This window comes from Natrix helvetica, assembly GCF_964273705.1.
Source record: "Natrix helvetica genome assembly, chromosome: 3".
NCBI lineage: Eukaryota > Metazoa > Chordata > Lepidosauria > Squamata > Natricidae > Natrix > Natrix helvetica.
The window spans coordinates 45,934,448-45,952,938 of record NC_138549.1 but is presented as its reverse complement, the minus strand read 5'-3'; the positions used below and the strand labels follow the sequence as shown (position 1 = coordinate 45,952,938).

Here is an 18,491-nt window from a genome sequence, read left to right as displayed (position 1 = left end):
ATTAATCAGTTTTCTTGCTCTTCAAATTCCTATCTGTAAGCTTGTAGCCCTTAAGCTGGTGTCACCCTCTTATTTTGGAATAGTGAAGTTGGCTGCTTCGATTTTTTAATTACTTTTATTGTTTTAAAGTGCCCTGTGGAATTACACTGATGAGAAGTATGAATGAGAATGCTGATGAATCAATCAAACCACACTGCTTTCTTTTGTGTAAGCAATGGTAAGCAAAGCATAGCAAAATATAATAGATGATAAAGAAAGGTAAGAGGTAAAAAGAAAAAGAAGTCTCACTAAATCTAGTCTACTTTTATTCATTTATTCAACTTTTTATTCATGCAACACCCCACCCACCCAACCCCGTTTCCACTTCAATCATACTACTTTATACATTGTTCTGTAAACTTGTCACTATAGTGCTCCTTATACATACATTTATGCATCAATACATTAAAACAAGTAAGAATAAAAGAAAACAATATCTGTAGCCTAGGATAACTGTCCTTGGCACTCTCCAATCTTGATAATTTGCTTGAAGTAATTTCATTACCTGGCTAGGTAACATATCAATGCTAGTCATGATGGCTTTGATGTCTTTTTATACACAATAGCTTGCCCTACCATACTTGGTGGGTATGTGGTTTTCTTCTTAATATTTCTTTGATTAGCTATTGTTTTCTGCTTGATTGTTTGTCTGGTGTTAATCCCTATTATCTGTGTGTTGACTGATAGAGAGGATATAATTTTTTTGTTTCCTTAGTTGTTTTTAATTGTCTCTTTTGCATGTAAATGTGTGGCCATCCTTGACTAAATTAAATCCCAAAACACTAGGGAATTCTTGGAAGCTTTGCATTAAATCAAATCAGCCATCAATAGACATGTAAACTGCATTTAAACAATTGCACCTTCAAATCGTTTTGGACTCCCTGAAATTTTCTTGGCAGCTGTTTTCAGAAGTAACTTGGCAATTCTACTTCTTCCTAGGGACAAGACATAACTGGCCAAGGTCACCCATTTGGCTTTGTGCCCAAGGCAGGACTAGAATTAAAGGTCTTTTGGTTTCTACTTGATGTCTTAATCATTATACCAAACTGGCTTCAAACATAGATGCTTTCAGATTACAGCATAAATTTATTAGTCACTGATAATATTTTGTAAGCGTTTAAAGTCCTTTCTTTTTGGAATTTGATACGGTAATGCAAGATTTTTTTTAAAAAAGAAAAAGCATTATACAAAAAGTATTTAGATCACCAATTTTCTTACACACACACACACACACACACACACACACACACACACACATCCTTTCTTTCCATTTCTGAATGCATTCCAACTGATCTGCACATCCCCATTATGTTACAATTCCCATATTTTTATTGTATCATTATGTAATTTAAAGTTTTTTCCCCTCATATATAAATAAATAGTCAGTTCAAAATATTTCATTTTCAAATATACAGTAATTGTAGTTCATGCTAAAGATTATATTGATTTTTTTTTTCTTTCAAATTGTATCGAATAATGGAAAGAAAACATGCTTACATAGGAAAACACATAAATTCTTGCTGTGAAAATTTGTAATTGGAATCTGTCTCTTCCCTTTCACTTTTCTGCTTAGATTGGGGGGAATTCATAAAAATCAGCATAAGCTTCCTACATAACTCAACAGTTATTAAATGGAAAATTGAGTTCTGGGATTACACTTCCTGGGCACTTTTCCTCAGATAACCAAAAGTTTGTCTGGTTCTACTAATGATTTAAAACTTCCTCAATATAGAGATTGAGATTCAGTCTCATTCCCTACATCTGCTATAATTTCCAAAATATTTTCTGAGCATGCAACTGAGTGTTATACCATTTCTTTGAAAAGCTTGTTATATCTGAATTCATTATTTGCTCTGAGGGAGTTTCTAAGACATTGCCAGAAATAAGACTGAGACTGAGGATTGGTTGGCCATTCAAGACAAGATCTCCTACACAAGGTCTTTCGGAGACGGAGACACTTTGACATTTGCAGAAGCTTCTCAAGAATTATCAGGATAATTACATCTACTTTTTCATCCACAAGACGCTGATGTGCCATATAAAAAGCTGTTCTGAAGTTGCCAGTTGCAATATAGCTGTTTGTCAGCACAAATATTGTTTTTCTACTCATTTGTATGCTGTCATTAAGGTTTTCCATGAGTGGGTGACCTGGTAGCCAGTCTCTTTCTTCTAAACAAATATTGAATTTTTGTTCTTTCTGATCTTCCAGTTTTTCAATTAGTTCTTTCAGGACCCATTCTGTTACAGCGGCATCTTTATTATCGTAAGCCACAAAAGCATCATATTTAACGTCAGATGAAAAGAGACGTTTATATCCCTTTAATTTGGCAATGCAGAAATGATAAATATACCGGACATCCCAGACATATAGGTGACATATAACTGGAAATATCATGAGAAGTATGATGAATAAAGCTGACGATAAATAGAGAATCTGAGAGTAGTCCGATTCACAAGTATGCATATCTAATAAAATCAAACTTTTATCTTTCCATACACTTGGCCCTGCGCAAGTCACATCTGTTGCAAGAAAAGGGATTTTTACATTTGTCTCATTGATCCAGTGGACAAGCCACACAATATCACAATTACACTTGAAAAAATTACCATTTAAGTGTAATGTTGTTAGTCCATTAATAACATTTTTTGGGAAGCTAGAGTTCTTGATTGTTTTGATCTTGTTAAAACTAAGATCTAAATGCCTCAGGAAGAAAGCATCTTTAAGAAAATTATCTGTCAGCTTTCTAATCTTGTTGTTTTGCAGTATGAATGTCTGAAGTGTCTTAGTACAGTTGGACAGTTCATGTGGGACTGTGGTCAGCTGATTGTTGCTAAGATCCAAGACTTCCAAATTCTTTAGTGCTGGAAGGCACCCCCAGTTAAAAGTCTTCAATAGATTATTGGCCAGCTTTAATACTTTGAGTTTTGGAGGCAGATTGTAGAATACATCATGAGGTAACAAAGTCAGAAAATTCTCAGAAATGTCAAGACTTTCCAGGGTGATCAAATTCTTGAAGAATGCCAAGTATTCATTAGTTCCATCCTTCCATAAAATATCCAATCGATTCCGTCTAAATTCTAATGTTTTGATGGAATCACTTTCCATTCCTTTATCAGTGGATACAGAGATCTCATTGCCATTCATAATCAGTATTTTCAGATTAACCAGGCATTTGGTAAAGTTCAACATAAGTGTGACACCTTCCGCCTTAAAATAATAACTATTATCACTAAGATTTAGAACTTCCAGTTCTTTCAGCTGTTGAAAAGCAACCGGATGTAGCAAATCAATCCGATTGTTAGATAAATCCAAACATTTCAAACTGGATAGATGAGCAAATTCAGTTCCCTTAAAAGCTTGGCTCATAGCATTATTGGAGATGTTAAGACATTCAAGGTCTGAAAGTTGCTGGAAATCAGAAGATTTGATAAAAAAAATATTGTTTCTGCTTAAATCAAGTGTTTTTCCATAGTTGCTGCATGCAATCTCATTGACAAAAGACAAAGAATGAATATCCTCTGTATTTTTAGATCTGCAACCTTGACCATATTCATCATATCTGAAATACTCCATATCTTTCAATGCATTGCCATTATATTGATCATCTGATGAGTTGAAAACAGAGTAAAGCCTGCTATTTGGCTCATATGAAAAAAGAGATATTTTATTAAAAGAAAGAATTATTGTTTTAAGATTCTGGAATTCTTTAAACATAGAAATGTTAACGTTCCTGATAAAATTGGTTCCAAAATCCAGGATGTTAAGTTTTTTAAGAGGAATTAAATTTTGTATAGTGTCTTTATTCAGTTCCTTAAAAACAAATCCTCTTATTCTTAAGGACTGCAGATTGGATAGGTTGGAAAATGTTTTGGGGAGAATAAAGTTTAATGGGTATGAATCCAGTTCATAATTGAAAGATAAGTCAAGTTCTACAAGATTAGGAAGAAACTGTAGAAAATCAGCTTGCTGAATTACTCTAGCCAAATAATTTTGTGAAAGATCAAGCACTTGAAGGTTCCCAGTATTTTTAAACCAACAGGAATCCACATGTTGAAGGGAAGTACTGTGCAGCCTCAGCACCTTTAAATGCTTTAATGAGTCAAAGGCTCTGGAATTGATTAAAATGCTTCCTGGGCATTCAATACAATGATATCGTGCATTGTGACAACGAGGGCAGTTTCCACTTAAATCAAGTAATTCCAAATTATTCAGAGACGACAGATCATGCTCAGTGATATTTTGAATTGCGTTATTATAGAGGTAGAGTTCTCTTAAGTTTGATGGTAAGTTTTGTGGAACCTTTGATAAGTTGTTGGCTTTCAAAGACAACACTTTCAAACTTATGAGAGGTTTAAAGGCTGCTTCATTAATTTCAAAAGACATATTGCAGGGATTGCGATAATAACAGTTCTGCCCTAGGTTGAGTACTTCTAAGTTTTCAAGTCCTGACAAATTTCCTTTCTTGATAGAAAAAATGGAATTAGCTTCAAGACTCAGAAGACGTAGGCTAGGTGGGAGATCCTGGGGGACTGCTGAGAGCTGGTTGCCATCTAAATAGAGTGATTTTAAGTTGGAGAGTTTGGAGAAAGCATTAGCTTGGATTTTCAGACCTTGGGTGCAAACGTGATCTTTAGGTCCCAGCCTGACTGGCACACAATTACATTTGAAATCAATTTCTAGAAGGTTTTTTAGGTTTATAAAATGGCTTTTGGAAATTTTTGGAATGTGATTAACAGCAAGTGTCAGGTTGGTAACATTGTCAGGAATATCTTTTGGAAACTGTATGAGCTTACGGTCACTGCAGTCAACTTGCATATACATTTTGGAAGTATCTTTTATATTATTCACATCACAAGGCAAAGTTTTATAAAATGGCATTACTATAATCTCTTTCAAAGCCAGTGAAATAACAAAAAAAATCAATCGGCTTGCGAGCCAGAGATGAAAAGTCTAGAGAGAAAAGAAAGAAAGCAGTGTCACATTTGCTAAATATAAAATAATTCACTTAAACAATTGAACACTGAACATTCTTGAATAATTTTACATCAAAAAGAGATGTTTTAAGCTCTCAGGAATAGCAATACCAATAGCACTTAGACTTATATACCGTTTCATAGTGATTTTACAGCCCTCTCTAAGCAGTTTACAGAGTCAGCATATTGCCCCCAACAATCTGGGTCCTCATTTTACCCACCTTGGAAGGGTGGAAGGCTGAGTCAACCTTGAGCCGGTGTGATTTGAACTGCTGAACTGCAGCTAGCAGTCAGCTGAAGTAGCCTGCAGTACTGCACTCTAACCACTGCGCCACCTCCCTCCCTCTGTTCTTTATCTCCTCCTTCCCTTTCCCCATTTCTTTCCTTTTCTTTCTTCCCTTCCCTTTCTTCCCCTTTAATTTCCCTCTTTATTTCCCTTTCCCTTTCCTTCTTTCCCCACCAGAGATATACTAACCATGAGGAGGAAGTGTGAAATATACATTTTTAATTAAAAAAAAAACCATTTAAAAAAAATCAGGAAATACAGGGCTTTTGATAACTATCAAGCAGTATACCCAGATTTGCAGTTAGATCAGCAAATGAGTCAATAGGGCAGGGGTGTCCAAACTTGGCAACTTTAAGACTTGTGGACTTCAACTCCCAGAATTCCTCAGCCAGCTCTGCTGGCTGGGGAATTCTGGGAGTTGAAGTCCACAAGTCTTAAAGTTGCCAAGTTTGGACACCCCTGCAATAGGGACTGTTTTGGTGATTCAAGTATGTTGAAGAAATTATTGCCATTATATTATCTGAATTCCCTTATCGCTACCAGATATCTAGAGCAAATGCCATTTTGTGTGAAATGTTGCATTACAAGACCTTTATCTAAAATTTGTGCACAGTGGTGAGAACTGACATTTGCCTTCCTTTCTGGCTTACACCTTTTAAATCCAGTTTTCTGCAGCCTGGGATGGGGGGTAAGAATATTGCTTTGATCAAGGATGGTCTACCCGTGGATACAGCATGTACTTGATGCTTGCTTTAGGGATCTTTCATAATTGAGGAAGAGGAGCAGGAGAAACCTTCCCCAAAAGCAATAAAAAAGGCTTTATTGTATCAAGTCAGAATCTAATCCTTCTCCTGGCCCTGGATGGAGAAAATATTGGACCAAACCTCTCTCTCTTTCCCCTTCAGCAACTGAAAGACGCCAGAAGCTGAAGAGGAAGAAAACACGACAGAGAGTTATAGGAGGCGAGGCTACATTAAGGAGCAGACTTGGTGGGGCTACTTAGGAGTCACTTGATGAAGGCCAATGGTCTTCCATAGGGTCAAAGGCTAGTGAGCAACTGGGACTCAGGAAGGTTGTTTGTATAGTATTATCCTGTGAAGGTCTTTTAGATTTCTGCCTGACATGTGCTGGAGACCCAAGTAAGTCTTGGGGTTTTCTTGGGTGTTTCTGTGTATAGCATCTGTTGGTAAATCTTTCTAGATAACTGTGATACTTGGACTGAATTTATAAGAGCCCAAGAGATAAGCCTATTATGTCCATTACTATTTGCAAAGAGATAGGTAATTCTATTTGTGAGATTCAGACAGCATATTAGAGTAAAATTTCCAGGCAATCTAGATTTAGAATAAATTTATGGTATGTAGTTCATTGCATCTGGAGGGCAGGAGAATAAAAATGGTTGTTTTATTGTTCTATCCAAATGCAGTCTTCTTAGCACCAGTATTAGGACTGGATAAGAGAACATTGGTTTTCAACATTTTTAATGACTCTTCCTCCTGTATAATCAGCATAAGGACTTTTCTTTCTAAACATCCTTCCACAACCTATTGTAGAATTGTAAAGTAGACTGCCTTAAGAGTGCAGGAGCCCCTTATTTGCTGAAGGTTGGGTTTACCCAAGAAGAACCAATGGGGAAAGAGAGATTTAGTGAGCAATCAAGCAATCCGGGCTTCAGAAGGGCAGCAGAACTGATAAGGCAGTGTAAAAAACTACACTTGCCAATGTTCAATCATATGGAAGACCTGAGCACTTAGAATGCTGGAGTGCCTTTGTGTCTGGTAGAGTTCATTTGATAAGCATTATATATTATTTTATTTCTGTTTTTGAAAGAGGTACTAAAATATGTGTGTGGCTATCCTATAGCTTTTTTTTTAACTTGTCTTGACCTCCATGTGTATGCATTTGTGTATGAGAGAGAAAAAGAAAGAGACAAAGCGGGGTGGCAGGGAAAAGGTAAGATTTCTGCACTCACCTGGTGGAAAGCAAAAGACATTCTGTCTATATTCAGAGGCACTCTTAGCATCTCTCTCTGGTTAGCAGTGGAAATTTAGAAGTTCTAATATCTAGATCACAGGGAACCTAGAAAGAGATCTGATAGAAAATTTCCAAGCTGAAAACAATATTTGCTGAGCTAGATTATTTTTTGGAAGAAAAGCTAGGATTAGCAATAGTTGCCACTAGACCAGTCACTTAAAAAAATATATGGTTGTGCACTGTCTTTTAAAGAGGTGGCTGTTTTGTTTCACTCTGTTTTATAGGTAGTTCTTACGATCACAATTGGGACTAGAATTTCCATTGCTAAGCAAGATGGTTGTTGTGTGAGTTGTGCCTAATTTCACAGACTTGTTTTGCCATAGTTGTTAAGCAAGTCACGGGTGTTGTTAAGTGAATCAACAGTCACTAAGTGAATGGAATATCCTCTATTGACTTTGCTTGTCAAAAACCAGCTGAGATGGTTGTAAATTGTGATTGCATGTTTTGGGATGTTGCAACTGTCACAATACCTGCAAGTTGCTAAGCACCTGAATTTTGATCATGTGCCATGCAGTAACTTCTGGGACTAGCCATAGGTTATTTTTTTCGGTGCCATTGTAATTTTGAATGGCCACTAAATAAATGGTTGTAAGTTGAGAACTACCTGTACTAGAGGTTGCTTTGGAAACTAATCCCAGTTCTCTGCATGCATATGTGTTTGACTGCACTTTGGGGAAGAATTTCCATAGTTCTAATAGGAACCCTGTGAACTGTATGCATCCCATAAAAATCTGTCTTCTAGTAGTGGATTGTATTTAAGGACCATCTGGGGTCAGAGATGGAGGGACCCTCTCACCCTTAATAAACTATGAGCTTATTTATTTTGGAAATATTCTACAGATACCAAATTGTGTTATTTTTCTTTTTATAACCCATTTTAACCACTTTGGACCAGAGGTGTCAAACTCACAGCATCACGGCGGCATCACGTGATGTATTGGGATTTTTTTTCCCCTTCGCTAAACCAGGCGTGGGTGTGGCCAGCATGTGGCACATCTGGGCCGCAAGTTTGATAGCCCTGACTTAGATGATTTTACTTAATAGTTAAGCAACCATAATTACATTTTTGTGAAATTTTATTTTAAAATGGGACCTTTATGAAGTAAACAGAGACCAATAACTAACCTAAAAATCTTAATCTTATACTTTTACTGATATAATTTCCAGTCCGCTTTCCAAACTGCTGCATGCCAATGATTTCTACTGCAAAAATTACTAATAGAATGACAAAATGTGTGTTATGAAATACAACTGCTCAATTAGGCAACTAATTGTGCTGAAAGATAGATGCTTACCCTGATGGTCAAGGAACGCAGAAATATTTCTTCCCTCTCTTCATGGTCCAAGAACATGAATAACTGTTTGCAATGAAATATTACCTGCTAAATTGAAGGGAGAATAGAGTAACTGTTGGTGCAGAATAAGACATTATGTTGAACAAGAATGAGGGTTGTTTTCTGCATATTTTTGTGTGCACTATTCCCCAAATGTATGTCTTTTTTTCCTAACCATTTCCTTTTAAAAATACATTTGTATATTCCCATTTCTTCATATAATTTTTTTTGTATATAGTGATGAACTATTATGCAATTCCCAGAAAATACAGTGCAGATTTTGTCATATGAGCAGTTTCTGATCTGTCCATAAGTTGGAATAGGCAAAGTTGCCAAATTCGCAATGAAACTCAGGTCAAACAAATGTATCCTTGTTCTCTGCTGAACAATCTCTGCTTGCAAAATCACAGAGGAGCCATACAGTGCTTTAAATAAATGTTCTCTGGATAAACTTGTGGTCATACAGTACTTTAAATAAACAAGGTTTTCTGGATATCTTTGGAAACAATTATTGAATCATCTGCTGTATAATCCATAGATATCTAATATACATCATAGTATCCTAAGTGCTTTTTTGAACTTTCTCTATTGGATGGGTAACACAAAATATGTTATTCCCCACCCAATGCATGAGAAAAGTGGTCAAATATATAACTTTATGATTCGGCAAAATTATAGATATGAATTAACTTGTATTATATTTAATTCATCTGTCACTGGTATAAAAATCTCAGTTAGGAATTATTTATTAACACCATTTTCAAATCATATCAGAAAATTAAAAATAGTTGGCCTGTGCTTAAATAGTTAAAATTTCTCTTCAGGTGTTCACTTCACCAGGTTAAAAAAGGATGATGATGATGATGATAGCAGCAGCAGCAGCATTATGAATTGAATGAATAATTAAGATAATCTATCCTGTCATTTTAATCTTTTATACATACCATACACACAAAATATTTTATATAACTATTAAATTAATAAAAGAAATCCAAGGGAAAGTTTAATAACAGTTGCACTCTAAAGACAATTTTTAATGAATAAAATGGCAGGCTAACTGGGAGAAAATATGAGCAGAAAATATGTGCTGTAAGAAAAGAGTAAGGATATTAGTACCCGAAGGCCTAAAATATATGTAATTATAAGAAGAATGGAGGAAAAGGAAATTCATGAAAAGCTGCGATTGGGTACATCCCTGCGGCCAATCCGCTCTCACAGGGAGGGGCTTCTCCAGGTGCCGTCCACTAGGCAATGCCAGCGGGCGGCGCCGAGGAGTAGGGCCTTCTCTGTGATGGGCCCAACCCTCTGGAATGACCTCCCCCCCGATATCAGAACCACCACAGACTTCCGCTCCTTCCGACAAAAATTGAAGACTCACCTGTTTCGATTAGCTGGCCTGGCATAATTATAATTGTGACAACTGTTACCTCCTGGAAACATATTCTTACCTGGTTATTTATATGGTACGGTTTTAAATTTAACTGATTTTAGGGTTTTTAGAACCATATTTATATTCTTCCGTACAGTTCTTTTAAATTTTAACCTCCTCCTTATGTGTATTTATATTTGTATTTGATACTTGCTGTTTGTTGTGTGGACTGTACACCGCCCCGAGTCCTTTTTGGGAGAGGGGGCGGTCTAGAAATTCGAAGAAAAATAAAAAAATATTGTTTTATAACATGCTTTGCTTTTAACGAGAACAGCAGACCATGCTTCTCATTTCATCCTTTCAGTGACCTGATGCATTAGACACCTCTGAGAATTAAAACCTGGTGAGATTTGCATTTTGGTTTCTGCATTTCTGAGTACGGGAATGAAACATATCCCTGCCAAACAGTACAGACCCCATACTTTCCCATTCACAAGAAAAGAAGGAAGGAAGGAAAGAAATACCATACTTTTCCACACATATACATTATTCAGCACAGACAGCTTCAGTGGACCATGGCCCATTCTCATAGCATGTTTCTTTCCTTTTCAGAGAAAGCATGGGATTAAAAGGTGAATAAAAACTGAAGAAAAGGGATATTTTTCAAACTGGATTAAGGGACTCTGTTGTGAAGTCAATGGATTCTTCCAGAAAAATCATTTGTGGTGATTTCTATCAAAATATACTGCAGCTATTCCATACTTTATTAATTAATTTTCTGAGGCAAAGGGGAAAAAAATGAATATGTGCATATTTCTATGTTTGTTCGTGTTTGGTGCAATTGAAAGATTTGGAAATCTATCATCCCTCCATTTCAGTGGTGGGTTTCTGCCGGTTCGCACCGGATCGGGGGAACCGGATGGTCAATGGACCCAGAAATAAGTTCCTGCCCCGCCCCTGTCACTCACTCGCTCGCTCGTTCACCCCCGCCCATCCAGAAGCCGCTCCATTGCTCGCTCCCCCCGCCCGTCTGCACTATCCTAGCCCCGCCCACCGCTCACTGATTGGCTACCTCACCAATTGCCCTGCCTGCCTCTAAGAACCCTATTTAAACCCACTTAACTTTTTTTCCTGTTTGGCACTCTATTGCTGCCTGCCGACTCCGAGGAGGTAAGTAAGCTGCAACTAAGCATGGGGAGGGGGGGCTGCCGTGGCTCTGCACTATAAGTGAGCCGGTGACCTTTTGCGGCCTTGCAAGGATCCCGGGCTCACTTATAGCGCAGGGCCGCCAGAAAGTGCGGGGGTGGGGATGACAGCGGGAGCTTACACGTCACAGCCAGCCCAAGTTCGGGGACCTTGCAAGGCCTTGGCGTTTTTTGCATCGGGGCGTGCTGCAAGAGAGAGGGAGTAATGACCTTTTTTGGATTGTTGGTGGTGGAGGTGCGGGCCCGTGCTCACTAAAGCAAGTCCAGGGAATTCCTTTGTGCCAGCTGGAAAAGGTCTTCACTTCCCCCCTCTTGCAGCATGCCCCGATGCAAAAAATGGCGAGATCGGCGCACTTGGGGCTGCTGCTGTGATGTCCAGGGAGGCTAAACCAAACCCCGCGCCTCTCCCAGCCACTTTCGTGGCTTCCCGGAGTAAGCTGCAACTAAGCGTGGGGCGGAGGGGCTGCTGTGGCCCTGCACTGTAAGTGAGTCCGGTGACCTTTTGCGGCCTTGCAAAGATCCCAGGTTCGCTTATAGCACCGGGCCACAGGGCCATCAGAAAGCCGGGGAGTGGGGACAGTGGGGGGAGCTTACGTGGTGCGGCCAGCCCAAGTTCAGGGATCTTGCAAGGCCTTGGCGTTTTTTGCATCGGGGCGTGCTGCAAGGGAGAGGGAGTAAAGACCTTTTCCGGATTGGTGGTGGTTAAGCAAGTCCAGGGAAGTCCTTTGCGCCAGCTGGAAAAGATCTTCACTCCCCCCCCCCCTTGCAGCATGCCCTGATGCAAAAAAAGGCGAGATCCGCGCACTTGGGGCTGCTGCTGCGATGTCCAGGGAACCTAAACCAAGCCCCGCACCTCTCCCAGCCAATTTGCGGCTTCCCAGAGCACCAAGAACCTTCGCGTTCTTCTCCGTGCTCTCCTCAGCTCCTCGCGATGGCAATAGATGTCCAGAAGCGGCGGGGGCTGGAAACCTAGCCCCAAAAGCCGATTCTGGACATCTATTGCAGTCATGAGGAGCCGAGGAGAGCGCGGATAAGAGCGCGAAGGTTAGGGTTACTGGGCAACGTGTGTGTTTGTGTGTGTGTGTGTGATGCTGGAGTTACGCCCCCCCGCACCCTCCCTCCCGGGGGTTGAAGCGCCTCAAAGGGACAAGCAGGCTGCCACAGCTCCACTGAGAAGACATTTCTGAGAAGAAAAACTTCTCCGGTCGGGCTGCACCGGAGCTGGTGGAGCGCCAGCAACAGCCTGCCTGTCACCTTTCAGGAACTCTACTGAGAAGATATTTCTGAGAAGAGAAACTTCTCTGGTCATGCCCAACCTGGTGGAGCACCGGCAATCGCCAGCCCGTCGCCAGGGAGACAGTCAGTGAGGTGAACCACGTGATTGCTCCAATCGCACGGCCGCAGCCCAACCGGAGAAGTTTCTCTTCTCAGAAATGTCTTCTCAGTAGAGTTCCTGAAAGGGACAGGCAGGCTATTGCCAGTGCTCCACCAGCTCCAGTGCACCCCGACCGGAGAAGTTTTTCTTCTCAGAAATGTCTTCTCAGTGGAGCTGTGGCAGTCTGCTTGTCCCTTTGAGGCACTTCGACCCCCGGGAGGGAGGGTGCGGGGGGGGCGTAACTCCAGCATCATACACACACACACACACATGTTGCCCAGTAACCCTAATCTAGGTAATATCATCAGTGCTAGAAGGGAGTGGGGGGGGGGGAAGGAGGAGAAAGGACAAAAAGGAGAAAGAGAGGGAGAAAGAGGAGGTGGGGGAAAGTGGGAACCTTGCTGCTTTCTGAGCTTGGTGGTTTTCTTACAGACGTTTCATTACCAAACTAGGTAACATCAGTGCTAGAAGGGAGGGGGGGCGGAGGAGAAAGGACAAAAATGAGAAAGAGAGGGAGAAAGAGGAGGTGGGGGAAAGTGGGAACCCTGCTGCTTTCTGAACTTTGTGGTTTTCTTACAGACATTTCATTACCAAACTAGGTAACATCATCAGTGCTAGAAAGAGTGGGATATATTGAGAGGAGGAAGAGGGGGGGAGGTAGATGACAGCGGGGTCCTTGGTGTTCCCTGAGCTTGGTGGTTTTCTTGCAGACATTTCATGACCCAGCTAGATATAACACACCAATGACAATAAAATATCTGCAAGCAAGCCATCAAGACCACAGGGCATTTATTTCTTCATTTATTAAATTTATATGCCTCCTGCCTCGTGGTCATCACAATCTCCTCATCAGGACCTTCCACAATGACCTGCCTTAGAATTACATCTCCACAATCTCAAATTTTATTTATTGTGTATAGAAAATTTTTAATGGTTTTATTTTAATTTATTGTGTATAGAATATTTTTAATGGTTTTATTTTAATTTATTATGTGTAGAATATCTTTTTTAAAAATTATTTTAGGGAATTTTTATTTATTTATTGTTTATAGAATGTTTATTACAATAAATGTTATTCCTCAGGATTAGAATTAATACAGTGCTAGAGGCGGAAGCCTTTATAAAAAAATATTTTCCCCTCCCAGAGGACGAACAAAGCAAAGGTAGTGGAAGGGACAGTAAGGTGCAAGACAAGAAGGAGTGGGGGCTGAGGCTTCCTCTGGGGATAGGGAGGAAGGAGCAATATTGAAAAGGCTCAGATCACAAAAATAAAAGTATTTGAAATAACAGCAATTGGGACACTCTAGAAAGTGACAAAGGAAAACGAATGAACACATGGTTGACAATATAGAATAAGACCTGGCTTTCTGCTTGTCTTTTATATTTTGTTTTTAAGATTGTAAAAATTGTGAGTTTTGGATGGATTACTATCACTAGTGTGGGAGTTGTCAAAAGATTTTGTATATCCTCTTATCTTTTCCCCATATATGTATAAAAACCAATAAAAATTTTTTATTAAAAAAATAAATGTTATTCCTTTTTGCAAATGTTTTATTTGTGATGCAATATGTTGCTTTTAAGTGTACAGGTTGGTGCATGGTTTATGTGTCTCAAAATGGCTTCTTTTCTATGGGCAGGCCAGGTTGATGCAAGGCAGCTTTGCCAGATTTTGTGTGTTTCTGTGTGATACCTGGTTGTTTAGGTAATTGTGAGGTGGTTGCTAGTTCTGTGAGCTTCCTGGCACTGTCCTTTATAATTTCCCACAATGCCTTGATGGTTTTTATTCCAGTAGCTTTGTCTTTCCTGTCCTTCGGGTTAGGGGAAAAAAACTGGTTTCATCTGCAGTCTTTTTGGGGGAAATTGTTGATTTTTGGTGTTTTCCTGGCACTCATTGTGTGTATGGGTGTGTAATGTCCCACAGTTATCTACACATTAATAATGATCAAGTACTAATAATATTTCCTTGTACATTTTAGTGACCTTTCCTTACATAATTGGTGTTTCTTTCATACTTTTAGATTTCTAATTGCTGTTTCTGTTAGTTAGCAATTGATAAAACAAATCCCATGTGAAAACGTATTCGAAGCCTTCTTGATTTTAATTGTCAATTTATTCATTCCTGCACATTCTAATATTTATTCATTTTCATATCTTTGTTTTTCCACTGTTGTGCAAACACAATTCCAGCAGCTGCTAACATGTGTAAAATTAAATATGTATTGTATTCCCTTTGAAATACAAGTAGTAAGTAGTAGCTACTTACCTTCTGTAAGTAGCTCTTTTATTGTTTTGTGTACTTATTTTAATCTTATTTAAGTAGTAAGTGCACAAAATAATAAATTTCCTTTTTTATATCTTCTTTTTGTAGATCATCCATTGGGGCAAAGAATTCAGTGACATCGTCTTGGCCACTCCCACTCGGTCACATGACCGGCAAGCCACTCCTACCTGGTCACATGGCCGGCAAGCTACTCCCACTCGGTCACATGGCCGGCAAGCCAATCACACTCGGTCACATGGCTGGCAAGTCACTCCCACCCGGTCACATGGCTGGCAAGCCACTCCCACCCGGTCACATGGCCGGCAAGCCATTCCCATAAAGCAGGCCACACCCACAGAGTAGGTTCCAAAAATTTTTGAAACCCACCACTGCTCCATTTATATTATGTTCTTTCCCTCAAAACATTTGTCAGATAACATCTGAATAGAATGAGGAACAGAGAAGATACAACAGATGGGATTATATTCTATTTTTTAAAAAAAAATAACAATTCCCCTTTACATCTACATCTACATTAATAGCAGGTGATAATGGCAATTTCCATAAATGTTTTCACTTCTTCTTTTCATCAGAACAATTAAAATGTTGTAAGGCAAACTTGACAGATACTTGAAATGTATGGGAAAGAGAAAGAGAGATGAAGAGCATATGGCTTTAGAAATGAGAGAAAAAAGATACAGTATATGAAAGGATGGCAAAAATCTTGTGTGGTTACATGACATCAGACATATTGGTGAAATTTCATATCAACTAGAGTTGAAGCAGGCTACATTTCTGTAATCTATGTTTTAAGCTATTTGTAAAATTGTAAAGCTTTATAAAAGTATTTTAAAAAACTACTTATTTTAGTTACAAAGTACAGGTAAAACCTGTAAGAACATGAAATATCTCTTTTCTTACATACAAATTCTTAGAATAATCTTTTCATGTTAACAACTTATTATTTCAACTTATGTTCCTAATCTGATTTTTGTGGTGCTGTTTTTGATAGGTTGGACTGCTTTACACAAAGGGATAAAACAGTCCAACCTATCAAAAACAGCATCACAAAAATCAGATTAGGAACACAAGAAATAGGGAAGAAAATGGTAAATGAGCACCTGTCTACCCTAGACAAGTTCAAATCACCAGGACCAGATGGATTACATCCTAGCGTTCTGAAGGAACTGGCAGATGAGATCTCAGAACCACTGAACTATATATTTCAGAGATCCTGGAGCACCAGGGAACTACCAGAGGACTGGAAAAGAGCTGGTGTGGTTCCCATCTTCAAAAAAGGGAAAAAAATAGATCTAGGAAACTACAGACCTATCAGCTTGACCTCAATACCAGGAAAGATTCTGGAAAAGATAACCAAGCAACTAATTAGCGAACACCTAGAAGCAAACAAAGTAATAGCCAAAAGCCAACATGGGTTTTTCAAAAACAGATCATGCCAGACTAATCTTATTGCATTCTTTGACAAAGTGACAAAACTAGTGGACCAGAGGAATGCCATCGATATAGTTTACTTGGACTTCAGTAAGACATTTGATAAGGTAGACCATAACCTACTACTAGATAAAGTAGAAGAATGTGGGTTAGACAGCATCACCATCAGATGGATTCGTAACTAGCTGACCAACCGCACTCAATGTGTAGTCCTCAATGGAACTGCATCTACATGGAGGGAGGTATGCAGTTGAGTACCCCAAGGCTCTGTTTTGGGCCCAGTACTCTTCAACATCTTCATCAATGATTTGGATGAGGGAATAAATGGGGAACTCATCAAATTTGCAGATGACACCAAGCTGGCAGGAATAGCCAACACTCCAGAAGATACAGAAGGATCTTGACAAACTTGAACATTGGGCACTCTCTAATAAAATGAAATTCAATGGTGACAAGAGTAAGGTTCTACATTTAGGCAACAAAAACGAAATGCACAGGTACAGTATAGGTGGTATCTTGCTCAACAGTAGTAACTGTGAAAGCGATCTTGGAGTCCTAGTGGACAACCATTTAAATATGAGCTAGCAGTGTGCAGCAGCTGCCAAAAAAGCCAACACAGTTCTAGGCTGCATCAACAGAGGGATAGAATCACGATCACGTGAAGTGTTAAGGCCACACACTTGGAATACTGCATTCAGTTTTGGTCACCACAATTTAGAAAAGATGTGGAGACTCTGGAAAGAGTGCAGAGAAGAGCAACAAAGATGATTAGGGGACTGGAGACTAAAACATATGAAGAACGGTTGCAGGAACTGGGTATGTCTAGTTTAATAGAAAGAAGGACTAGGGGAGACATGATAGCAGTGTTCCAATATCTCAGGAGTTGCCACAAAGAAGAGGGAGTCAAACTATTCTCCAAGGCACCTGAGGGTAGAACAAGAAGCAATGGAGAGAAGCAACTTAGGGTAGAACAAGGCACCTGAGGGTAGAACAAGAAACTAATCAAGGAGAGAAGCAACTTAGAACTGAGGAGAAACTTCCTGACAATTAGAACAATTAATCAGTGGAACAGCTTGCCTCCAGAAGTTGTGAATGCCCCACACTGGAAGTCTTTAAGAAGATGTTGGATAGCCATTTGCCTGAAACTGTATAGGGTTTCCTGCCTAGGCAGGGGGTTGGACTAGAAGACCTCCAAGGTCCCTTCCAACTCTGCTATTGTATTGTATTGTGTGCAAGCTGCTGTGTTAGTAGTAGAAATCCTCTCCCTGTAGTTTCTGTGAAACCAGAACAATTTTAGACTTTTAGACAAAATTAGTGTTTTGGACATCATTTTAGCTGTTTGTCAGAATGAAGGTTGCAAATTAAAACTAATAAAAGGTAATTTTTAAGACTAGTAAGCCTACTTATTCACTTCTTTTTGTAAATAACATTCATTAGGGTTTTTTTAAGAAAATATGTTTTAAGAAATGGAATAGATTCATTATGAATAAAAAAGAGCAACAAAGTCTTAGAATTCTTAGACACAAAAATCAATCCCAAATAAAATTATTTTTCAAAAGAAATGCAAAGATTTGTAATGAGCTTACCATTTACATAGTCCTCTGCACCATTAAGATGACTTGTCTTTCAGGAAGACTATGGTAGGAAGGACCACTGAAAGAAGCCTTAATTTCAAATCAAGTAACAGTACAAAGCAGGTTTGCTCACCAGGAGCCCCTTGTTCATCCGCTGTGTTGTTGTGTAAGAAACAACCCAAAGCATAAATAGCACGTGAGACAGCTGCCATCACTACTCACTTCCTCAAAAGACTGCATTTGAAATGTACAACTTATTCTTCTCCTGTTAAAAATAGTTTGTTTCACTGATTTAGGAAAGAAAACCACCTTTGTCCCCTGAACCATGAGACTCTAAGATTGTTGGGGGCAATATGTTGACTCTGTAAACCACTATGAAGAGGTTTATAAGTCTATATAAGTGCTATGGCTAAAAATAATTGCAAAACATTTTTAAAAAATTGCAGAAGAATGCGCTTCATTTTCTAGCACTTTTCAAGCTTCACATTACCAGATATCCAGGCCAGATGGCAAAATCATGTCTTTGGTCTCTTCTGGAAGGTCAGCATGGCCTGGTCCAATATTAGTTCACAAGGAATGTTATTTGAAA

At 39.1% G+C, this 18,491-nt stretch overlaps 1 protein-coding gene across 2 annotated transcripts; it reads right to left on the bottom strand.

Moving 5' to 3' along the window:
* Positions 1-369: 369 nt before the first annotated feature.
* On the bottom strand, positions 370-18,053 carry LOC309389952 (toll-like receptor 7). Of its 2 annotated transcripts, none has more exons than XM_081948916.1 (4): positions 17,915-18,053; positions 8,629-8,715; positions 7,272-7,390; positions 370-4,990 (listed from the first exon to the last, which is right to left on the bottom strand). In XM_081948916.1, exons 3-4 carry the CDS (start codon positions 7,320-7,322, stop codon positions 1,844-1,846), a joined length of 3,198 nt encoding a protein of 1,065 aa, XP_081805042.1. In that variant the 5' UTR covers positions 7,323-7,390; positions 8,629-8,715; positions 17,915-18,053; the 3' UTR covers positions 370-1,843. The 2 variants fall into 2 exon arrangements, with proteins under 2 accessions (XP_081805042.1, XP_081805043.1); XM_081948917.1 differs by having other exon boundaries at positions 8,629-8,712.
* Positions 18,054-18,491: the final 438 nt, after the last annotated feature.